The sequence below is a fragment of the Drosophila obscura genome, unplaced genomic scaffold (genome assembly GCF_018151105.1).
Source record: "Drosophila obscura isolate BZ-5 IFL unplaced genomic scaffold, ASM1815110v1 contig_186, whole genome shotgun sequence".
Taxonomy (NCBI): domain Eukaryota; kingdom Metazoa; phylum Arthropoda; class Insecta; order Diptera; family Drosophilidae; genus Drosophila; species Drosophila obscura.
In genome coordinates this window covers 3,379,139-3,404,674 of record NW_024542774.1, presented here as the reverse complement: position 1 = coordinate 3,404,674, position 25,536 = coordinate 3,379,139, and the positions used below count along the sequence as shown (strand labels likewise).

The following is a 25,536-nucleotide window of genomic DNA, read 5'->3' as shown; positions in this document are numbered from 1 at the left end:
TCACATGTCCTGTTCGCTTCTCCCTCTCACTCTCACTCTCACTCCCTCTCCCTGTCTTTTCACATCCTGTTTAGAATAAGTTTTGTTTTGTCTGCTGTTTTTGTGTCGCATCTGTATGTTTTTTTCTGTTTTCTTCTGTTTTGTTTTTCTGTCTGTTTAGGCCAAAGCCACACAAATTAAGTTAACTTCCTGTCTGTCTATGGCTAATAGCAAATTAATAAGAGCTTCCGGTCAATTTGGCTTGCGGTTTTCTCTCGCTTTTCCCCTTCGCTCGTTCACTTTCGTTCGTTTTGTTCCATTGCTGATTGTCCTGCGGTGGGTGTGACTCTGACTCCTGCTTCGGCTGGGACTCTGACTCCTCACCCCTCACTCCTGACTCCTGCTATGACTCCTGAATCGGTTACGGCGACAGCTGGGCTCACTCCTTAGCCACCAGAGCAGAGCTCCTTGGCGCCTGCCCTTGACACACATACTGGACGCAGGAAGGAACCGCATCTCATCGCCTTCTTTTCCACTTGAATACTCCTCGGAGGCCTCAGCTGTCCTGTCTGCCCCCTCCACCCCCGTTGCAGTTACATTGGGAATGCAGTTTCGCACTGCTCTCTCTCTGCTCTGCTGCTCTGCAATTGTTATCTAAGTAGGGCTCTCGGCTATCTTCTTTGCCGTTACCCAGTCCCAGTTGCAGACGCAGTTGCAGGCCACTTCCTGTTCTTCCTTCCTTCGCTTACAAGACCCCTCGGGCTGGGCTAAGGTGAGTCCTGGGTCCCTGGCTCCCTGCTTCTAGAGTCCTGTTTTACACTGCACTTGCGCTCAGCCAAATGTCAAAGAAAACTCCTCCGACTTCGACTTCGACTCCGACTCCGACGCAACTGCACTTACAGTAAGGACTCGAGCCCTTGGCTTCAGGTCCTGCTCGGCTGCCTATCGCGCACAGCTGTTCAAATGTTTTGCAATTGAAATGGAAGTCCATGGGATAGAGGGATCCTTCTCTCACAGTCCCTATCTTTTTTTTCCTCTAGGTTTTTTATGCTTTGTTTCGCGGGATTTAAGAATCTGAGACGGCGGATCAGATCAGTCGCAGGAGTCAAGTCATTTGGAATGGCAACCAGTGAGTGTTCCATAGAGGAAACTCCATACACAGATTATGGCCTTCCATTGTGGAGTGTCTAACGAATCATCTTCTGTCCCATCTGTTTTCCTTTAAAGCCCATCCACATACTCCGAAATGCTCCCATAAAAATTGTTTGCATTTAATTCCAACTCATTTTGGCTCTTTTGTATATTATATTTTGTATCCCATTATTTTATTCCTTCCTATCGCATTGCTGCGTCTCCGATAATCCCAATTAAAACTTTATATCAAATATTCCACGCTCCCTATTGCATTTCCGATACTTTCGCTGGGGATCCCGTCCAGCAGCCGAAGAACTTTTATCAATTTAAAGCAGAGCAGACATCATTTACATTTTTATTTAACACCGCAGCCATTCCCTGGCCACAGACATGGCTGGAGCACGGGAGTAACGCTTGGGGGATATTTTTCACATTTTTAGCTTAATTGCATTTGGCTGGCCGCACGTTCCCTCCAATGTTGCTGCCGTCCGAGAGGCAATTGTTTATCTTACGCTCGTCTGCGTCTCACGTGCAACACAGAAACACAGCAGCAGCAGCAACATGGCAACAACGGCAACAACGGCAGCAAGTGGCAACAGCAACAGCAACTGGTATTTTCATAGCTGTCTTTGCTAATAGACACATGCACATGCACACAAACACACACACAGAGAGAAGCAGACAGAGCCAAAGATACAGACACATTCAGAGAGTGAAAGAGGGAGCCAGCGAGACTTGCCGACGGACGTGAAGTGCATTTTGCAGCTTGCAACATTGCCACAAAGTCAAACAATTGTCGATGGGCAGAGATGGCAGATGATATAGTAGCTGTTTGCAGTGGGTGGGGGGGAGGTGGAGCTGGCTGGAGGTGCCACAATAGGGGGAGTGTTTTGTGTTTTGTGGCTTGTTAAGTTTAAGATTGTTTGATATGGGTGCAGGTCGGCTCTCTACCGGCCCCCCTCACCAACCAGCGATGGCAACGTGTTGCACTTACGAGGCTTTCGGCGCTAAAAGACATGTTTTCAATTATGATTGCTGGCGTGTCTTATTAATTACGTCTATCAAGCGATAGGCAGCATTTAGTTCGGCACTTAGCTGGGGCAGGGCAGAGTGAGGAGTGGTTCATTCTTTGGAAAGAACTATGGGGAAGAGAGTAACTATATATAGTAGGTAAATATTATTGAGGATCTGTGGGGCGAAGGAAATCATAGATGACATTGGCTTGAGATTCAGCCATCTATATATCTGTGTGTAAGCCGAAAGAGATCGCCACCGAACAATCCAACTGATTGCTTACAAATGAATCTCAATTGGAATTAATTCAAAACATGAACCGGGTATTATTTACCCATTTGACACTCACGCATATATATGTACACCCATTCAGACCGTCGGAGCGTCGGACAGTGAGTGTTAGAAGTACACAGAACACCAGCACACAGATTGACACACATCACAGAAAGATGGGGTGGAGAGGCTGGATGGATCATCAAAGACAGACAGACAGACATAGAGAGAGAGAGAGAGAGAGGAGAGTATCTTGCAGCAGATGGTTGAGGCCTGCTTGGCTTGGCTTGGTTGCTGCTCCATATCAACGGCATCAATTAATTTGGTATTCGTGATTCTACTTAACATCGATTGACCCCGACAGATTAGTGAGCGAAGCGAACGAAATGTTGAACTTTGCTTTCGAGAAATTCCTCGAGCGGAGGAGCAGGAGCTGGAGCTGGAGCTGGAGCTGTACGGGCGTTCTGACGCAAATTGTCCAGCGGCTGTGCGATTATTTACATCTACAGATGCGAGTATGTCAGTTAATTGAGCGCATAACTCGCACTCGTAGAAGCCAATCGGTAGAGCGGGGCCCCCAGTAGGCGCAGCTCTTCTCTCGGTTTCGGGTTCGGGTTCGGTTTCGTTTACGGTTTTGGGGGCGCCTACGGGCTTAATTGGTGCGATTGAATTAAAATCGTTTGCTGCCACTTGATGGTTGCGCCTACCTCTGCCACCCCCCACCACCACCCGCACCCCTCCCTGTGTGACGTAGCAGTGCGAGCGTCTTTGGGTGTCGATTAGGCTCACAGATCACTTGATTGCTTTGCTCTTGGTTTGCTTAAATGATTGATCAATGAGCCAATTGGGAATCAGTTTAGAATTTGCATGAATCTCGGCATTGGAACGGGCCGCTCTCTTTATTGATTGATAAATAAAATATATAGATCTCAAGTGAAACTAATTTGTGAGTCGAACGATTACATAAGCCGAGCCGAGCGAGCAGTCGATCGGTGGACAGCAGGCAGCAGACAGCAGCCAGCCCAAGGACAGAGCAGAAGGGTGGGGTCCAGTCGGGTAGCCAGGTAGAGAAATTTGCTGGATGGTTCATGAGAATTTGTGAGCTTCATAAATTGTTTCCTGCTCATTTGGCCGTGACAAAATTGTGTCCCCTCTCCTGTCGGCTGCTCATCCGTTTTTTATTTCTAACTTTTAACCTATTTAATTGACTTATAATTGGAGTAACCCACACAAACGCAAAGAGAGAGAGAGAGAGAGAGGGATCGAATGGGACATATGTGTAGGTAATAATTTGTTGAGCAAGGAATTCCTCAAGCGCAACACGGACTAGGGAGCAGGGCCAGAGAGGGATGGATGGCAGCCACACAAAGGATCATGTGAAACAGTTAGCAGGCAGAGCCAGAGGCAGGCACAGGTCACACATGAACGATTTTTCCATCCGGGCCACAGTGGGGTAGAGGTTGAGGTACACTGCTGCAATCGAGGAAATTATGTATGCCGCCCCGACATGTTGAACTTGAAATTGTAATTTGGCATTCGGGGCCTGGACGCTCGGCATTTGGCATTGGCAAGGGCACCTACATATGCCAGGATGTCGTTGACAAACGGCAGTGCAGTGTCCCATGCGATGCGGGGTTGTCACTGCAGTCACTCACACTCACCGCTCTCCTCTGCCACTGGCACTGCCCCTGCCACTCTACCCCTCGGCAAGATGTCCGCTGTCAGCTGTTACTCTCACAGAGGTAAACGGTGAACTAATCATTAGTTGAGTGTAGGGGTTGGGGGGAACCAGGCTGTGGTACAGGCAACTTCCATTCAAATACTCAACTGGCAGGTGCCTAAGCCACATTTACAGGCATTTTGGGCATTTCCTTTGGGTATTTAGACACAACATTTTGGAGAGTTAATTCCCAAAACTTTTCTAACATATTTCCTACCAATAACACACATCCACTCCCTGGACTCGCCCTGACGTGGCTCGTGATGGATCGCTTTAAGTGGACATCAAGTGTTAAGTTAATAATTTGCCAGGTTCTGTCATCGGGATGGGGCAAAATACTTCTTCATGCTGGTAATTGAAAGAATGGAAAATGCCAACACACTTGCCGGCCACGAGAGAGCTTTATTAATTTTCGTATTTAAAACATTTCAAGCACTCGACACCTTCTCGTCTCCTTCTCTCTGGCTGCCTTCTGCAGTCCCACTCCTGCAGTTGTCTCAGTGCCTGTCCACTCTTAGCACCGGCAGCACCAGCAGCACCGGCAGCAATGATCTCAAATTGATGACGAACGAGTAGAAATAATGAGGACGTTGCAGGGAGCCCGGAATGGGAGTGCACGGGCGAGTGATGAGCAAGGAACGCGCGCATAATCAAGGCTCGGCGACAAGACATGGCCGAACCTGGAGCTGAAGCTGGAGCTGGTCCTCGACATCGCCATCGCCAACGACAGGGACACGGACATGGACATGGACATGGGCATGCCATTGCCAATTGGCGATTTGCCTGCTTCTGCGACGACCGCTGCTGGTTCTCCCCTTTATGATTATTGTTATTATTGAGTGTATGCCCCTGCAATTCAGGGCAAAGTCATCATTAATGCGTTGAGGCGATGCGATGCGATGCGCTGCGCTGCGCTGCGAGGCAACGCGACTCAAGTGGAGTCGAGTCGAGTGCAGCAGGCATTACCGAAAAAAACCATATGAAGCATACGAAGCAGCAGCACCACCACCACCACCAGAAGCTGCAGCAGTAAAATAAAATGAAATGAAATATAATTAAATGTCGCTGATGCTCATGAGCATGCCCCAAGTCCCCAGTCCCAGTCCAAGTGCAAGTCCAAGTCCAAGTTCCAGCGATCATCGTGGACGCTTCTGTTCTGATCGGTTCGGTTCGTTTCGGATGGGATGGAACGGGTTGTGAACGAGGGGGGGGCGAGGCGGGGCTGCGTAGCTGGGTAGCTGTTGGACGGGCTCGTAATTTGGCAAGACATTCTTCCGCGATCGTCTGGGACTCGGTCTGGATCTGGCTATCGCTCCAACTGATCGCATACCAGGGTTTCGCATCCAGCGTATTTTGTCAACCGGTTTTCGGATCGCTGCCATCGCACACCACTAGGGCCGTCCCGCTTCGGCATCGTCATCGGCATCGGCATCGTCATCGGCATTGTCTCTGCTTATCTGCGGCTTTGTGGCATCTTTAAATGGCGTTTTTTCGCACTCGCCAGCTCGATGCGGGCGTCGATCTGTCAAGGGGGGGACTCTGGGCTGCGGGCTGCTCGGGGGGGATATGTTTGGAGCGAAACGTTCGCTGATTTTTAATTATTTTGCACGTTGCAGGCGATGTTCGCCATCGCTTCAGTTTGAGTTGCAGTTTGGAGTTGGAGTTGGACTTGAGGCTGGAGCTGGAGTTGGCCATGTCTCTGTCCGAGGCCAGTCCTTGTTGGCTTGTCAGGTTTTGCCTTTCGTCACTTCGATATTGAAACACTTAATCACAATTTCGTTAAGGACACAAGGCATGCACACACACACTCGTACATACATACATATGTATGTACATACATAAATGGCAAAATGGCAGGAATATTCCAAAAATCTCATACAAATTACGAAAAGCAAATGCGAGGCAGACTGGGACTGGGACTGAGACTGCGACAAAGACAAAATCGGTTAGCGAATGCACGAAAATGATATTTCTACGCGCCGAATTCCAAATGCTTGGTTGGCCCCTCTCCATAAGGTGTACGGGGTAAGGGGTACAACCAGTGCCCAGTGCCATCGCTGGGGAATTTGACGAACACCGGACCGATCGGAGACGATGATCGCCTCCCGCTGACGATGATAATTAATAACAGAGGCCGTCGAATGACCATAAAAACGCTGCCAAACACCAATCGTACGTTAAGAAAAAAGAGACCCGACCCAGCATCGGCCAATGGAAATGGTAATGTCTTGGCGGGACAGGGAGCTGGCTGCCGGCCAGGTCGAGGCTCCTCCCGATAAGCAAAAACGAAGAAAAATCTCAAACAGAGACAGAGACAACTCGAACATAATCCCAGACAGAGTGGAATGTCAATGTCTGGTCTGGTCTGGTTGGGTCTGCCCTGTTCTGTTCTGGGCCTCTTGTTTACTTACTCTGCTCTCTGCGTTCGTGAGAGCGATTAAGATCGCATGCCACAGCATGCCACAGATCGCTGCTCAACTGATCAACACTTACAGAATGTTTTAGGGCACACAAACTGACAGAGAACATGACAAGAACAAGGCCTGTGACTGACAAGGCAACTGGGAGAGGGGATCCCGGGATATTGGCGACTGTTTCGGAGAGATCAGCTTATCCTTGGCTATGCCATGCTCCCACAGACACAGCCTCAGGATGTGGGCCAGCACAGTTTTCATTCTCAGCGATCATCGATCCGCCCGACGATCCGTCTGGCAGTTGATCAGTCATTCCCATCACGCAGCACTCGCGAGGCAAAAACAATTAATGCCTGCGACTGAAATCAAATGATATTTACCAAGGACAAGACAGCGCCATGGTGCCAGGCGCAACAACGATTTATAGCCCAAATGGAATGTGCCATACATCAGCATCAGCCTCAGCAAAAGCCAAAGGATCAGAGATACTCTGGCGCACAAAAACAATTTGACCAGACAGCAGGACAGGACAACTGAGGAGCAACAACAGAGGCAGAGACAGGGGCAGAAGCAGAGGCAGAGGCAGTAGCTGCTGTCGATGATTAAAACACATTAAAAATCCAGTAGCCCCGTACCTAAAGTCCCGACAGAGACTGCCAGTTTTTGGTCAGTCGCTGCTTTCGGGGCCCAAAACTAATTTCATATTTTTGATGCAATTGATGAAATTCCATCGAGCCCCCAAAAAGAGACTGACTCCTTTCTGGGTATGCAGCGCAGCTTTGGGGCTGCTGTGCATCTGTATCTGTGTCGCAATCAGAATCTCAGTGTGTCCGTCCAGAATCGCGGTCTGTCCGTTGTCCCCTTGGCCTGTCCGCTCGGTTGATGTTCGGGGACTACCTGTTGCGACGTGTTATTAGGCGACGTATTGACGACAAGCAAACGTCAACCCGAAACGTCAGCTCATCATATCATCGATTGATGCGCATCGCAGCTGCCCCAGCACGGCCCGGCCCGGCCCCGGCCCCGCCGCCACCGCCTTCCTTTTTTGGGGAGGCCTGTGCATATTTCGGGACTGACTTTTGGGAAACAGAAGCTCCTGTTCTGGAATTTCGAACTGAAAAAAAATACTTAGCAGCGAAGGGAAACACTGGAGCACACCGGAGTGCTTCAGTGCAGGGCCTCTAATTTCGATCCGAGAGATTCGAGAGTGGCTGGACCTTTATGGTCGTCTCTGGTCTCCCCTTCAGCCCCTTCAACCCACCATCCTTCTTGTGTGTGAGGTGGTGATATTTGTTAGTGTAAACTGTCCTCCAGTGGATGGGGGATGGATGGATGGATACCCATACCAGGCTCTTCTCGGGCCAGGGCCAACAATGTACCGACGTGATTTTGCGCTTTAATGAGGATTATTAAATGCGAGATTATTATGTGCTGCAATTACTTTTCGCTGCCACTGTGCTTGGGGTTTCTTTTGCTCGTTGCTCTTTGGTCCGTTCCTCTGACTCGGCTCGTTGTTGTTTTTTGTGCGCCCCTTGATTTATTTTATTGAACCATAAAAATGTAAATTTTCCGCGAGACAAAAGACAAAGTTAATCGTCGTCAATTATGGCCTTTGACAGGTTAATATTAAAATCTACGAGTCGATGGGGAGGGTACGGGCACGGACCTTGATTGGCACCATTCAGGGAGGATGATCGGATGCCGGATCTCGGAGCGGGCCCAGTTGATTAATGCACTGATCGCCATTAAAATTCAGCAGGGGAATGGTAAAGTGTGATCGAGGATGGATTAATTGAAGGTTATTTTACTTGCGAGATATCCGAAGGTCTTTCATGGGCAGACAGCGAGAGAGAGAGGGAGATCTGAAGAGGAAAAGTTCTAAAAATACTTTACAGAATATCCTCTTCTGCTTCATATTAGTTTCCCCTCTCTCTCTCTCACTCTCTGGATGATGACTCATTCTGGAGAAGAGCCTTTCCATCATGATTGCTGGAGGATCATCTTCTCCTGCCATTAATGCCAGGCATTTTGTGGCAGGGTCTGAAATGTTTGATTGTTTCAGAATTCGCGGCCGCCGGCCATTCAGTTTCCGGCCGAAGTGAGCGCCGTCCTCCCCCTAGGGCGGGATGCGGAACTGGGCAGGCTGCCCCCCGAGGGGGGTGTGGTGAGCAGCAGAGGGGAGTACCTCTATTAACATAATCACAACACGAGTCGCTCGTCCGCCGATCGTTCGTTTCGTGGGGCAACCAAAAATTACGGCAAGTACGCGCGCGTCGAAAGGGGTAGGCTGTGGAGAGGGAGCTGGAGCGGGAGCGGCTGAAGAGGTACAGGGGCAGATCAATTTTTCGGGAACCGAAATCACTGCAGGGCGATCAATTAAAATTTTGATCGAATTTTCGTCAATTTTTTGACATGTGGCCGGGAACAGAAGCCAACTCGGTCCGGTCCGGTGCGGTCCAGCCCGTTCCGATCTGGTCCCGTCGCTGAAGAGAGTGAGAGAGAGAGGGACAGGGAGAAGGCGAGATCAATGTAAGCTGAAATTGTCGGACGGCGGCCTTAGGCGTTGCTTGGCTGCCGTCTGCGGGTCCATCTCCATGTCTCTCCGTGTGTCTCCTCTGTTCGCCATCGCCATCGCCATCGTCATCGACATGGACAGCGGCCGTGGTGAATGAAATTGATTAAAGCGTAAATGAATTTTTGCAGGCCTAAATCGTTGCTGATGGTCGCGAGAGGCCTGGCGATGATTATAACATAAGATCGATTGCTGCTTGTCGCTGATCGCTAACTCGATGCGGCTACTGTGGAAAGCAGAGAGACGCCGCTGCCGCTGCCGCTGCCGCTGCAGCCACTGCCACATCTACATCTACAGCAACGACTTCTTGCCGCAGCCTTTATTAAGTTTCAGAACATGTTTTCGGGCGGCAGGATCTTCTCCCTCTGGTTTTTGTTTTGTTTTTCTGACCATGGTTTGCCCTCATTTGACAAACTAGCCAGCGGCTGGGCACAGCAGCTCTACCTTCGGCACCGATTTAAGTTTATCCGCACGATCAGCAAGCACCAAGCACCAAGCGACCAAAATCAAAACCAAAACCAAAACCAAAGCGAATGCCAATGCCATAATTTTTTGTGTCCAACAAAGGGGGGAAAAAAAAGATTCCTTTTGGATCTGGCTGGAATTCCATGCGTGCTCAGCCAGCATAAACGGTAAAAACGGTAGCCACAGCGAGACGCTATAATTATTGGGGCCAATCGGATGATGGATGATGGGTGAGCCCAAAGGGCAGAGCCGCTCCAAAGGTGTCTGATCCTTCTAAGTTTTGGAGCTATCGATCCGCTAAAAAGCAATAAAGGGAATTCGAATTCGAACTCAGATTGAGAGTAGAGAGAGAGCAGAGTTCGAGCTGAATTCGGAGTCCCAAGACTCCAACTATCACAATTAATTTATAATTATGAAAACTGTAAACGAATCATGGGAATCGGGGAGCTGGGGAGCTGCCAGTTCGTAGCGCAGCATATGCGAGTATGTTCGAGTATCATTGGAGTCGATCCATTCTTATTGGAAATGCCATCGCTAATTTCGCTTTGGGTCGCCTTTGGGTCTTCTGTGGCGGGTCCATCAATTGCTGCCTGGGCAGGCGGTGTGGGAACGGGAAGGGGAATGCGAATACGAATACGAATTCGAATGTGTATTGTGAAAGAGCTTTGAGAGCTCTTTAATGGACTGGAGAAGAGAGCCACATCACATTAATTTAGTTACGCTTCGACAACGATCTCGAGTCGGAGATCTCCGTCCGCATCATTAAAGACAATTTCGTGATTCGCCACGATTTGTGCAGCAAATTACTTGCTAAATTATAGAAAGCAAACACAGACCAGACACCAGACACCAGACCGACCCCCACACGCACATGTGGGTCCGGTCCCCTTTTGGCTCACAAATCAATAGAAATCAACGCCTGTCAGGGCTTGGGCTCGGACTGAATCTTCGACTGAATCCGAAACTGAATCTTTGAGTCTTTCGGAGACAGAAACTTTGTCCGAATCAGAGTCCGAGTTCGAGTCCGAGGCCTTGGCCCGGCCATTGTTGACTTAATCAATAAAGTGAATTTGGGTTGTTTTCTATTTGGAGACCGAAGAATGGGGATTGAAGAATGGCATGGCATGGCATGGCATGGCATGGCATGGCATGGCGAACGAAGCAGAGCGAAGATTTCACTCGAGCATTTAGCCAAGTAAACAAGCGACAAATACTCGTGGTACCAGTCCAGACAATCGGCGGGTTATTCATTATCTTCTATTCTGTTCTCTTCTCTTCTCTTTCAGAGTCAGGCCTTGGCTTTGACGCGGGCAGCCAATGCGGCCGCCGTTGTGGCCGCCGCCAATGCCAAGTCCCCCTCGGCCTCTGTCTCCGCCGCGGCCAGTCTGGTGGACATGGCCGTCAAGAAGGAGCACTCGCTCTCGCCTCCCCACAGCGTGGTGGGCGTGCCCGGCGAGGAGGTGACCGCCATGCAGCACAGACGCAGCTCGTTGCAGGGCGTACAGGAGAAGCTTACCCAGCTGCAGATGCAACACCATCAGCAGCAGCAGCAGCAGCAACATCACCAGCAGCTTCAGCTCCAGCAGCAGCAGCAGCAGAATCAGCATCAGCAGGGTGGAGGCGTGGCAGGGGAAGCGGGTGGCCGTCGCTCAGCCGAGGGCAGTCCCTCCGCCGTCCATCCCGCACAGCAGCAGCAGCCACAGCAGCACGTGCACAGCTCCGATGGCAATGCCCTGTCCTCGTCCACGGCTTCATCTAGTCAGAACGCCACCCCAAAGAGTGAGAGGGATCGCGAGAGGGAGGAGCGCTTGGAGCGGGGCAGCATCTCGTGTCTGCCACCAGCCGCCCTGGGCATGGCCGTGGGCGTGCAACAGGCCCAGCAGCACCAGCAGCAGCAGGCGGAGAAGCTACTCAGCCATCCGGCCCTGGACTCGCGACGGGACTTCGACATCAGCAAAGTGAATCGTGAGTAAAGGAGCTTTCCAATTATTTCAATTTAATCAATAAATCACTCACTGGCCCAGGGGGCTTGGGCTCCCAGTCATCCATGGCTGCCAGGGGAGCAGTAGGAGGATGCAGCATAAGGGCAGGAATTTACTTTACTTCTCCTCATAATCCGGTGCGTGAATATTTGCATAGAAATTAGTCAAAGGCTGGGCTTTAAGCAGAGGCAAACTTTAATCATGTCAGCAGCAGCAGCAGCAGCAGCAGCAGGAAATTGTAAATGGAAATGGAATTCCTTTGGCGTCCACGTAGCCTGCCTAATCCATGGCAAGTTCATTTGATTTTGCTCGCCAGGCATTTAGCACGTATCCTTCAGATATCACACACACACACACACCACACGGACATGGCAGACATGAACGGACATGGATGGCCATGTATACATGGCCGCTCCTTTGAGCTATGCCAATGGTAATCTTGTTTGGTTCATCAATAGTTTAGCCAGGGACAAAAGTAAACCTGTGTCCATAGCGCTGTCTGTCTCCCCTGCAGTTGTCGATGTGCAGATGCTTATGCAAGGCAAGTATCTGCCAGATAGAAATAGCAACATCAACAGCAACTGTGAAGCCTTTTGCATACCAATGCATTACCCACACGAACGAACCACTCCCACTGCGCCCCTCCCCACCCATAGATGCCATTCAACGGAAAACACACAACACTCCTATATGCATCGAAATCCCCTGGATTAAGCATATGAAGCATTCATAACGTTTATTTTCTCTCTCTCTGTATCTCTCTCCCTGTGTGTGTGTGTGTGTGTGTGTGAGTGGCTCTCTCCCCATTTGTATCTCTGTGGGAGCATGTGTGCATGAAAACATTTTCCGCTGGCTACCGCCTGCCGAGGCATGGGTACGTCAATACACACTTGTGGAACAGTTTTGTGGACACTGAGGACACAGAACATCCTCTGTGTGTGTTGAAAGTTGAAAGTACCTTGCACTGGAAGCGTGCCCCGTTTGGTTCTTTGCTTCTGTTTGCTCTGGCTCTGTCTCTGTCTATTTCTAGCTCCAGTTCGGGCACTCATGGCGTATACATAACGTGCGGCATGTTCTCCTCTGGGCAGCAGCTAGGAGGAGTAGTGTGTGTGTGTGTGTGGGACTGCACGTGCACCGCATCCGTTCAACAGGTGGCACTCCACTTGGCTGATGTTTGGGTCAATTTATGGCTTCTCCCTTACTTAGTTGCTGCCCAACAGAACAATTTAGTTGCTTCCCATGCCCCGTGGAACGGCGTGGCGATAAGTGAATCGATAAATGTCTGTTAGATAGCTGATTCAAATCGATTGTTGTCACTAGTACAGTTCTCTGCGGCGCTTAAATTTTAATATTTTAAGCCGAAGCCTCCCTTTGCCGCCCTTTGCCTGACATCATTTTCTATGCCATTGCACGGGCGCACAGCTAAAATTCAGACTTAAGCTTAACCCTCTCACCGAAAACGGTGGAATGGGTGCATGCTGCATGCCATGGCCCCATCCTGTTAGTTTGGGGCCTTGGATTTGAATTTTGTTGTGAATTTGTGAATATCTCGTCGTCGTCCCCCCCAACGATGTGCGTGCCTGTCCGTGTGCCTGTGTGTGGGAGTGTGTGTGCGCATCTATGTAATGTGCTTTGTAGCATATTTTGAGGATTTGCACAACAAAACGTTGCACTGCGTGCGATGTAGATGGGGCAGGGGTCGTCATGAGGGGTATGCCATGAGATGGAGATTGAACGGCTGCAGAATTGGGTTTATGGATTGGGTGGTGGGGAGGTTGGGCCTCGGTTTGGGGTTTTTGGAAGAATGGTTGCTGCCATCATTTGCTGTTGTCGTTGTTGTTGTTGTTGTCGTTGTTATTATTGTCATTTAACATGGCCATTTTCAACAGATGCACAATGCTATCACACTGTGTGTGTGTGTGCGAGTTCATATGTAAATCCCCTGTATGTTTCGCTCGCTTTGCTGTACTTTTGTTCATCTCTGTCTCTGTTTCTGCATCGATATCTGTGTCTGTGGCTGTGTCTCTTTCTATATATGTGTGTGTGCGTGTTTATGGCGCCTAAGCTGCTCAGCGACGCAACACGATATTTATCCAGCCACCCTTCACCTCCTTCACCAACACTCTGTCCACCATTTTTTGGGGCTATTTTTATGTTCCTGCTTTCGATTCGAATTCTGATTCTGATTCCGATTCTGTTGCTGTTGCTGCGGCCGTTTTGGTCTCGCTTCGATTTATGCAGAGTTTAGTATGCAAAATTTTCATACGTTAGCCTTAATAAATCCCCAAGCGGCTGCACTTGTCAATATGCATGCTGCCACATATGTACGTACCCCACCGCTCGCTCTCTCTCCCACTCTCCAATGGGAGATGGCAATGCAGATGCCGGTTGGCACCTATAAGCTTATGCACACAGACACACACACGTATCGGCCCTGTCTCTGGGTCTGTTTTTGCCGCTGTAGTGTTTGTGTGGCGCGCTCTGCAATTGAAAATCACTGCGCCTTAGTTAACGACACGTTTGTGGATCAACGCGTTCGAGAGAGGCCTGAACGAGTACTGCCGCTGCAGCCGCTGCAGCCGCAGCCTCAGTGCTCCCCCCTTCGACTTCTGTCATTGCCATTGAATCATTGTTGTTTGGTCAAAGCTTTCGTTTTGGCCACATGAAAGTAGAGCAGGGCAGAGCAGTAGCCGAGCAGTGGCAAGGGTGCATGTGCCATAAGCCATAGGCCATGGACCCATACGGACATAAGCACACGCTCAAGGATTCAAAAAATGAGCATCCCATGCGATCCGACATTATGCAGATGTCATGGTGACAGAGCCGACCCAACCGAGCTGAAGGATTGTATAATGTTGGGGGGGGCATGGGCATGCCACCCAAAGTATCTCCGATAAACCCTGATGCACGCAGTAACTTTTCAAGGCTCCACTCACCCCCCGAAAAGGCGAGAAGCAAAGCTTTTGGCAGTCACAAAAGCAGTGCACTGCTCCTGCTGCTGCAGGATAAGAGATAGAGAGACAGAGAGGCAGCCAGCAGAGAGTCTCGCTCGGCTTAACAGGTTGCGGTACAAGTTTCGCAATCATACGCAAAACTAGCTACGACTCGGACTCGGACACGGACACGGACTCTGAGTCCTCTGTGGACTGGCTTACTTTTGGACAGCTGGGCAGATAGATAGATAGCTAGATATAGACAAGCGGCCCACTGGCTGGGTGTGGGGTGTGGGGTGTGCTGTGGGGGGGGGCAGCTTAAGTGTTAAGCGTTATGCACAGTGACCAGTCTGCAGACCTACACTCGGGCACTCAATGGATACTGGATTAAGCCCAGTCCACAGTCCAGTCCATCTACAGCTGCATCCACATGCTATCCACATCCACATCCCCAACCCCAACCCCACCCAGCCCCAGCCTAAGCTCGAGTGCAACATATGTGCGCACCGGACACAGACACAGATACGGATACAGAATGGGATACAAATTCAAATAAATGCCAAGAGCAACAAGCGGCACCAGTTCCGAACATCAAAAGAGGGAGATTGGGGCCAAGCAAAAGCAACAGCAACAGCAACAGAAAAGGATACTACCTGCAGGAGCCAGGGCAGGGCAGATGCTGCAGGTGGGGCTGATTGGGTTAAGCCAACACTGACAGAATATGCACCCAAAACTATGCAAATTTGCTCTAATTTAGCAGCATTTTTGTTCCGAAAAACGTATCTCCGATTGAGCCACTGGGTAGGCTCTCTCAGTGGACTGTAGAGTGCAGTTGGGTGTCTGGTCCACTCCATTTCCATTTCCATTCCGAACATTTTATTCCATTGATCCTACGCACTGAATCAATGGCAGTCCTGGCACCTACAAATTTTCAGGATTTGCATGTTTGCAATACAGACAAATCGAACACGAATGCCAGCTACACTTGAAGATGAGCTCCCAGCTCACCGGCCTCTTGCGACAACGTTGTTTGGGCACCTGCACCTTCTGCTTACGTTGCACCAACAGATTGGGAACTCGGAGTCGAACTCGACTCGATTCGACTCTCCTGTGGCGCATTATGAACGGCTTAGGGCCTCTAGTGTGTGGTCTGTTTTGTTAGGCATACACTGAATTATAATCAAATAAATACTCCATCCACCTGCCTGCCTGCCTGCCTGCCGCTCTCCGTATCCTCTCCGTGCCGTGGCCGTGAAACTACAACAACAGCAAATCAGTTACGTGAACTTTGCAATATGCAGGAGCATTATGTAGACAAAGACCAACTCCTTCGATCCGATAATGCATATTATGCCTGAGTCCCAGCCGAAGCTGCAGCTGATGCCAAGGAGTAGGCTGGAAGTTGGCTCTTGGTTGGGATTTTCAAAGTGCAGCACCTGTTTTTACTGCCAATTAAAGGGCCCGATGAACCGTGTACTTCATGTTATCACTACTCCATATTGACACAATATTGGGGTATTAGGGGATTTAGGGGAAATCTAAAAGCTCGCAGCAAGGTTCAATACGAGTGCAACTGGGCTTTGGCCTGCTGCTGGACTAGGGACTGTGACTGTGACTGGGCCTGTGTGTGTGCACAGGGGCGTGTATAATCCACAAGAGAAAACAAAATCATCATCATCATCAGCATCAGAATAACCATCAAAGTGGGAAAGGCAGGGGGAGGAGTGGCCGGAACAGGAGCAACCACCAACACTACCCAAGGACATTAGGCGAAAGCATCAAGTTTGCGACTTATCCCCGACCTAAGCCTCAGCCCGGTGAACATTTTGCCGACAACCGACAACCGACCGGCTCAACCCAAAAGGGGTAGAGAATCGCCCTCTCACTCTTTCCCTCTACCTCTCTCTGTCTCTCTCTCTCTCTCTCTGCCTCACCCCCTTTCTTGCTACTGTCTGGGTCTGCTGCCTGCTTTGCATGCGAATTTGGCGCCAAAAACTTTCGACTCTGGACTCGAGTTCGAGTTCGGGTGCGGGTTCGGTGCTGGCTCGGGTTGCTTGAGCAGCGGCACAGAGGGCACGACATTATTTGGGAATCCTTTATCCCTTTATCTGGCTTTAGTCCTAATCCCATCAGACACAAATGAAGAGAAGTTTCACGTTTCGAGTTGCTCTCCAGCTCCTGCTCCTGCTCCTGGCAATTCTCCTGCTGCTGCTGCTGCCTGTGCTCCTTCTGGCTGCCTCCTTAAGCTTTTGTTTTTGTTCCTGTTTTCGCTGCTGCTGCTTTTGAAGTGCTTTGGCAATGCCAGCCACGTTGGGATTAGGCCGCCAGCTAATACCTCTGTATGCGTGCGTATCTGTGTGTTCGGTTCTGTGTCTGTCTGTGTGTGTTTGTGTGTGTGAGTGTGTGTGTGCCAGGTGGGTTAGACCTGGGCCAGACATTTGCAAGTTTCGAGGCGAGTCTTTGGGGATGCTAATCCCAATACCAATCCCCAGCCCATCACTTGCCAAACTGCCGGCAGACAGTTTGCACGGACTGGTGTTTGGTGGACCGTCGTCTGCGACTGTCTGGATGCACAGGGAGAAACACATGAAACACAAATGAAACGATGGAAGGCAGCGTCCACACAGGATGGACATGTAATTGAAATGCAAAAATTGTGCAAATTGTGGGACTGAAGCATTCATTTCTCTCAGTGTGCCGATGGCCTGCTCCTGGGCAGGCTTTATTGATCGCGCAGAGGATTATCCAGGGCCATATTGGCAGCCAGGCGGGCAGCCTGGCAGTCTCGCAGCCAAAGTGTGGGGGACAGCCTGTGCCTGTCCATTTTCAATTTGTGCTCCACCAGCTGAACGGAGCGCAGGGAGCAGTGGAGCAGTACGTGGTGGGGTGGGGTGGGGTGGGCGATGGGGAGGCCTTTGGTTGCGCTGTAATCCGTTCGAAATGCCCGTTCGAGCGCTGGCCATAAGTATATGTACATACATATACATTTGTATGTATGTATGTATGTATGTATGTATGTATGTATGGTATGCACATATGTGTACGCACGCATTCATACGGCTGTTTAAAGCCAGTGGCTGTCTGGTTGCTTTGTTGTTTTAGCCTCCATATGAATCATACGCAACGTAATCCCAATTCGTTTAAGTCACTGACAATCCATGGATGCCCAAGCGATGCCCAAGCGATGCCCGCAACGCATCCATCCAGACACACGGACACATGTACACGTACACCCATAGGCACTGTCCAAAGCCAAATCATATGTCCCTCTCTCTGGGTCCCCCAGTCGCGTACCCACTGATTTGCCCCAAAAAATCCCCTCCCCTCCCCACCCATCATCATCTCTCTCGCTGGCCCGCAAACGGGTCGAGTCGAGTCGAGTCGAGCATATTTTCGCAATAAAGTAGATCCCGCATTAATCCCAACGATTTTGTGCTCTGGGCATTGCGTGTGCTTTATGTGTCAGTGTGTTCGTGCCTCTCTGTTTGTGTGTGTGTGTGTGTGTGTGTGTATATATCTTTGTGGCAAACTGTGCTTGTGTCTGTGTTAATCCTTAAACCGGCAGAGCTAAAGCTGCCCGCGTCGACGTCAGCGACGCTGCCCACTGCAGCCGAAAAAGGCCCAAAACCATGCCATGAGTTGGAGTTTTTCTCCCGATGGGGCAAGGGGGTGGCGCAGGAGCTGGGGAACAGCGCCACACACAGCGACAGCCACGCACAGTGACAGCCCCTGTACACGTCCCGCAACCACTGGCACTGCCTTCCTCCTTCCGCCTCTCGCTTCGTGGATGAGTCGATGGCGACGGCTGCTGCTTTTGCTGCTGCTGGGAGATTAACTTTTTTCCATGCAAACACTGTCGGGGCGGGAAGGACGGTGGGGGCATCGGTAGAGAGGGGCTGTGGGGTAGTGGGGGAGTGGTTGGTTGGCAGTGGGGGCTGGGCCTTTGCGTTTGCGTTTGGTGGCCGTGTGGGCGAGGGATTTAATTTCGTGCGGGATTATTATTTCGGATTTAACTCTTCGTTTTATGGATCGCTTGGTATTATAATGAACAGAGGCGTCGCTGGCTGGTCCCATGGGCATTCGCAATGGGGGTCATCGTGGCATGGCCCCATCAGAGCAGATCCAACAACGATCCATGATCATCTATGAAGCTATTGAAATGACAACAATCTACTTACTGACAGTTGTGTTCCTTCTACACACTCGTTTGGCGGGTTGCTCCTGTGTTCCAGTTCTCTTTAGTTCCATCTTACACCATTCTCCACACAATATTCACCCCCGTGGAGGCGGAGGACGCCACTGCTCTATAACCCCCTTTGGCATTATAAACTCCGGTGTATTTTTATAACTAAAACCTTCGTATTGCCTGCGACAGCTTCAGCTACAGCTACAGCTACATCCCCAGCCCCATCCTCAGCCTCTGCCTCATCCTCAGCGAGGGGAAACTGTGAACCCGAATCCATTATAGCTTAAGCTGTTGCCAACACCAACACCCAGAGACACCCAGCACAAATGTATATGTATATGTGTGCAGAGAGAGAGAGAGTGAGGGAGAGAGAGAGAGCATTATCCCAAAACGAAATGACATCCCTTGGAAATTAATCCTTAATTCCATTCATTTCGTATAATCCCAGAGATATACTTTGATAAGCGTAATGCGGGGCCTGGGCTCAACGGCAGCACGAACGAACGAAACGGGGAGAGAAGAGCGCGCGAGAGAGGCATGAACCGAAAGCCGTGGAGGGGGAGCAAGAGAGCGGGCTAACGGGCTGTTTGTGTGTGTGTGCGAGTGCTGTAAAAGAGACAGAGAGAGGGAGAGAGAGAGCGCCCAGAGCCACATGTTGCTATCCATTTGTGTGCGTGCCTCCGTGACCGTATCTGTATTTGTATCTGTGTCTACGGCTGTGTGTAGATGTATCTGTGTGCCATCATGCCTTTGCATGGGGCAGGCAGCGGCAGCTCTCGCAGCTGAGTTTCGGTTTCGGCTTCAGTATCTTTCCAAACATGCTCGAAGAAGGTTTGTTACTCTGCTCTCTCTTGCACCTCGAGTTCGTTCTCGGGTTCGTTCTGTTGATTTGTGTGTGTTCCGCGCCGGTTTCCGTTCCTAGTACATATCAGTGTTTCTGTTTGGCCGTATTTGTGCCTGATGGCCAGCAATCGGATTATGTTTGAGGATGTGGATTATGTGTGGCACTGTACGAGTGGTGTGCAAGGGCTGGGGACAATGCCTCTGAGTGAAGTGAATCCTTAAGCAACCAAGACCCAAAGCAGTGCGTGTTGAATGGTGAATGATTATAAAGATGGAGCTGGGCTCCATGAGTGACCTACACCAAAAGTGGGAGGTGGGAAGTGGCAAGTGGCAAGTGGGTAGTGGCAGGGCCATGTGCTATGTGCAACACTCATACAGCAAACAATGCAACGGCAGTGGTCGTGGGGCAGAGGCAGATCCATTGAGTTCTCTTCTCTGAGCGCTCCGACAGCTGTCTCTGTGTGCGTCGAGTTGAGTGTGGATGGGTCTGGGCTGGTCTGGTCTGGTCTGGGTGTGTTGTTGCAGACGGGATTTGCCACACCACTGTCAAGTCGCATTTGTCAACAAAGGCAGCAGCAGCAGCACACACACACACTTGTGTGGCAGCCACACAAAGCGCTCAAATGAACTTAAAAAGCAGAGCGAAAGCTTTTAAATCTGTTGCTTTCGTGCAGGCTAATCCCTATGAAGTTCACTAGATTCTATTTTGTTGTTGCCCCACTGGAGCAGTGGCAGACACCAGCTCAAGCACACACACACACCACACACACACAGACACAGACAGTCGGTTGGAAAGGGAAAGCAAGAGTGGCAGTAGCAGTGGAGACGGAAAGAGAGCGAAACTAAAGCTGGCAAGGGAGATGTGGCGGCAACAACAATGCATGTGATGCTTTGGCACTTAAACCGAACTGAGCCGTCGGGGTGGGCTCATCCTCCACCCACTCACCCACTGTCCTCGGTGTCAACTTAAGCCGCGCTCAAGCAGCAGCAGCAGCAGCGAGGAAGAAGCTGTGAAAATAAAATAAAGGCTGGGAATGGATAAGTGAAAGGAGAGAGCAAGGATAGTCGCTGGACTGCGGACTGAGTAGATGGCAAGGAGGATCATCTGCTTGGGTCCACCAATACCAATAAGAGGATGCAGTGGAAGATACTGCATGAGTGCAGCAGATGAATCCACATGGATCAGCATTCTCCAGCAGAAATCTCTCAAAATCTCTTTGATGTGCAGACTTAGCCCTATCGTTTCCATTTGAATCCGTTTGAATCCATTTCATCCGATAGAAGGCTTCTCCCGGGCCACAACTAATGATTAAAATCCCCGATTAAGTTGAGAGATTGCAGCGGACCTTCCTGCCAGGCATATCAGTGCTTTGAAATTTCCAATTATTTAACCCTTAATGCTCTTTCAGCATTTTCGCTAACTATTGGTTAATCTGATTTGACGCAAAGTAAAAGTAAAAAAAGAACTGAATTTGGTCTGGCACTGAAATTCGAACACACAACAGTTTTCATCCCTGTTGGGAGACTGGGCAAGAACATTCCATATGATATGGGTGGTTTGTGCCCATTTCCCCCCCTTTGCAGATTATGCAATCTTTTGGCTAATTCAATTATGTAATTTTTTATGCAGCAGGAGTATTCCATCGGTCCGGCCCGATCCGATCCAATTCAGTTCCCGTTGATGCATGCTGATGTCCATGTCGATGTCGATGTAGTTGCAACATTTTTTCAATGACTCCACAGGCGGTTGTGCTGTGTGTGTGTGTGTGTGCTGCAATCCCCAAAGATTTAACTGTAAAAGCCCCCACGGCCCTTCCATGACACATACTCCACCAACACTCATGCTGGATGTGCTGGACACACAGATACAGGAAAGCAGCAGCAGCAGCACAGCAGCAGCATCAGCAGCAGAAACAGCAGAAAAAATGAACTCGCATTCCGCTGGCATTGGGCGAAATCGCAAAAAATTAGCAGTTAATCCCCTTAAATTGAATGCCGCAGATGGTGTTGCTGTTGGTGTTGCCTCTCCTCTTCCCACTACTCCACTCCACCGCTCTGTCGTTGCTGTAGTTGTAGCTGCTGCGGATGGTGTTGGCTGTTGGCTGTTGGCTAGTGCACTGATGGTGATGGCTGCGAGAGACAGAGAGACCCACGAGACGGTGGGGCAAGCAGAAAAAGCAACAGGAACTGAGGAGTGCTGGGAAGTGGAGTGGGAAAAGCTAACGCTAACCCCTCCAATGGTGGGGGCATACAAAACACAAATGTGTGGCATGTGTGTCTGTGTGTCTATGTGTGTGCGGCAATTAGCCCAGAGTTGCCACATAATACGCGGGGATAAATGTTTAAGATTTTAAGTTGACTCTCAGTGGCAAGGGGGCGGTGGTTTTGGCAGAGGGAAAACGACACACAGAGAGGTAGAGATGGAGAGAGAGGTAGAGAGAGAGAGGAAGAGCGCGTAACTTTTGTGGATTTGGCTTTGGTCTGTCTCTGTTGTTTTCTGCTTTCGGACTTAAGCTGTCAGCCGAGTGTATTAGTGCGCGCCCGTGTGTGTGTGTGTGTTGTTTGCGGTTTGGCTTTTGTGGCCAAGGCTTAAGACCCTCCCCGCCCCACCACACACACTGCAGAGAGCAGCGGGGTCCCCCCCGCCCATCGCTCACTAATCCGCAACTAGTGAAGAAATCTGTTGAGAAATTCAACCTAATCCCGGCCAGAGTTCAGAGATCTTCGGAGAACGAGAACGACAAAAGGCTGCAAGATGAAGGTGAAGAGGGGCAGGGGCAGCGGCAGGAGAATTATAATGGCACAGGGTAAATCCCTCCTCAAATTAAGCTCCTTGCAAGCATTTCGCGTATCGACGTCTTACACCCTTCCATCCATTCGATTCCATGCCCTGCCCTGCCCTGCCCTGCCCTGCCATACACTGCGATGACACTCCGTTCCTTTCAGGGCGATCTGAGGCTACGCTTAATGCAAATACAATGCTACGCGCTCACCGCAGCCGGATCAAATTTCATCCTCCTTCGGCATCGGCATTGGCACCGAATGACGGCCCCCACATCCCTCCCTTCGGCCTTCAGTGCCAGGCAGACAATGCCCAAATGCCAAAATACCAATGCGATATGCCGCCCCATCGTCGACATCCTTTCTGTCTCCTGAGTAGGACATCGTCAACGTCACTGTCGTCGTCTGTGGGCCACTAATAAACCAAGGAGTTCACCCGCCACCCTACCCTGCCGCCTCCTGTTGCCATCGCAAAGCCGCTCATCTGGCAGCTCCTTCAGCTCCGTCTCTGTCTCCTCCTCCTCCACCTCCAGCTCGAGGTCCAGGTCCATAGTGTCCCTGGCCCCCCCCTCCACTTGAGCAGTTCATTGGCAGCGGATTAAGCCGCCGCGCACTCGCAGCAGATACTCGTACTCGTACAAAAGACTGCGAGGAGGGAAAGGGAGGCGAGAGCCTTTGCTGTTGGATCGATTTAAAATGCTACGGCGGGAGGAAGAATTAAAGAAGCGAGCGACGGGGATAAAATATCAGTGGAGGGTATTAATAAGACGACGGAACGGAACAGAGCTGAGTGGTGGGGCGGTGGGTGAGGGTGGTCCGGGGTTGAAGGGTAATATGCATAAGCACCATTAACTTGTACTTAAAACTGTGGCAGGTGGCTGTGCTGGCGGTGGGTTGGGGTGAAGGAGAAGGAGAAGGAGAAGGGACACACTCACTCGTGCTGCATGAAACTTAATTCACTGCGAGCGTCTTCAAGCGGATTATATTAATCAATGCCGTGATATATATATATATACTCGCACACACATACAGACATACACACATACATATGCAGAGCTTCGCTCCTTTCTTCCGTTGCTTCCTCTTGCACGTTCGCCTTCGATTTGGCTTTAAGCTGGCGGCCACCAGGCGTATACGTATTGGGTTTCCTCTACAAAATTACCATCTTGAACTGGCTTACAGCACTAAGCCATGAGAAAAAAGGGTGCATTTCTAAAGCACAGTTGTTGGGTGGGCTCAGCAAACACACAAACACACAAACACACCTGCATATTTTGTCCAAAGAAATAATCATAAATTATAACGATGTATATGTACGTATTATTTATTGACAGTCTAGTGCAACTGTCTCGAGTAGAGCAGCTTCAATTCAACTGTTTCATTTAATTTCATTTGGTTTATATAGTTTTTACATTTTTAATAAGTCTTAGGATTCGAATTTAAATATCACAAAATTACTGAGTTTCTGAGTTGCTTCATTAAACATACAAACATTCAGCAGATGATGTTTTCATATAAGTCGAGGGTATCCGCAGTGCTTAAGCTGCAGTCGTGCGCTCTGTTTAAACCTTGTTCGAGTTCGTTTCGCCCGCTTTAATTGAATCAATGGCACAGATCGCATGTTGTGCTCCTTTTGCCGCAGAGCACGGAGTCAAAACCAGAACCAGAGCCAGGCCAGAGAGACTTTGTTTGGCTTTAAGCAGGAAGATTTAAACGTAATGCTAGCCGACCCTCTCGTCTGCATATTTATGCGCAACATGCATACATACATATACATACATATATGTGTATGCATATATGCCTATATGCCTATATGCCTATAATTCAGTCACACAGTCAAAGCGTCTTAAGCGCTAAGTAGAAGCAACGTAAATAAGTAATATTGATAACTAAAGTGATTAAGGTTGCCTTTGCATTTGCCTTTGCCTTTGTCTGACTCTGCCTCTGCTTCAGCCTCTGCATCGGTCTCTGTGTGTGGCAAAGTCTGCTGGAACCTGGAACCTGAGTAGGTCTCGCACACACCCCCGTCCTGGGCAGTGGGTGGCCAATCCCCCCGACCGAACTCTTGGCCGACTCTTGGCCAATTCAAAATGATTGAAACAAATGCAGCCGCTTCGGCTTCTCTCATGGTTTTTGAGGGCAGGGGCAGTCAATGACATTTCTCCACATTTTTATGCCCCACATTGCGGCGGGTGATTAGGTTTGGTTCAACGGTTTCAGCTTGATTTTTGGCCAGCCAGAGGCCAGGGGAACGCTCTCCCGAGTCTATCTCGTCTGGTTTTGTTTGCAGACATTATCGACATTTAAATCCCTTATTTGTGTCTGGTTTGGTTCGTCGTCGAGTTCGTCGTGTCCACTCGCCGTATCCTGTCGGACCACTTGACAGAATTTGACAAATTGAAAATCCCTTTTGCGGCGAGTGTGTGCCACACATGGCTGCCTTATCCTGCAGCTCATAATTTTAATCCCTTTTCGCAAAAATAAATGCTTATTTGCATTTTGGCATTTGTGGCATGTCAGAGTCCTGAAAGTCCTCCAGAAAGTCTTGCAGTTCATTCCATCCCTGTTCGGAGGCAGCATTCTTTGCGCCTTAATTATTCACTTCTTGAACTCTATTTAATCCACGCTTGAAAGCTGCTTCAGTGGCCATGGCATTTCCCACTTCGATTGCATAACTTTGCATTGGTTTGCTGCCTCCAAGCCGAGACGAGACGAGCCGAGCTGACTCCAGCCCCAGCACTCGCCAGAGAGTCATTTGGCCGAAAAATACACATCATAATCCTTTTGTAAGGATTTGTGCCGACCTCTTCTGTGCATTCAATTATCGTTTGCCTCGCAGTTGTCCATTGTCTCAGGGTTCCGTGTCCCGGGTCCCTGTCCGCAAGTTGGCAAAACTAATGAAGTGCTGCATCTCCTTGAGCAGCCTGCTAATGCCACTAGAGTCCTTTTCTTGGCCTTCTACTGCCGCCTCCCCCTACTGCTTTTTTCCTTAGCTCACTGCCTCTGCCTTGGACTCATGGACTCTTGGACTCATGGACTCTTGAACTCTCCTCAGCCACTTGGCCGCATGTATAAGCATGTTTTCTGGTTTGGTTCACAGACAAAGCTTAGAACCACTTAAGAAAATCCATTCACAACCTGAAACTAACTAGGACTCCAGTCCGGTGTCCTCTTCTCCGGATGTACAAACATACATATACATATATGGTATATGTGTGGGTGAGTCCTGGTCCTGGTTGT

At 49.8% G+C, this 25,536-nt stretch overlaps 1 protein-coding gene across 1 annotated transcript in view; it reads left to right on the top strand.

Annotated features, from left to right (window-relative positions):
* The window catches only part of LOC111071001, a 47,452-nt gene that overhangs the window by 11,402 nt on the left and 10,514 nt on the right, over positions 1-25,536 (top strand). Inside the window, exon 2 of the mRNA XM_022362076.2 lies at positions 10,858-11,536. Within this exon, the coding sequence (XP_022217768.2) occupies positions 10,858-11,536 (679 nt within the window). The remainder of the gene's footprint in view (positions 1-10,857; positions 11,537-25,536) is intronic.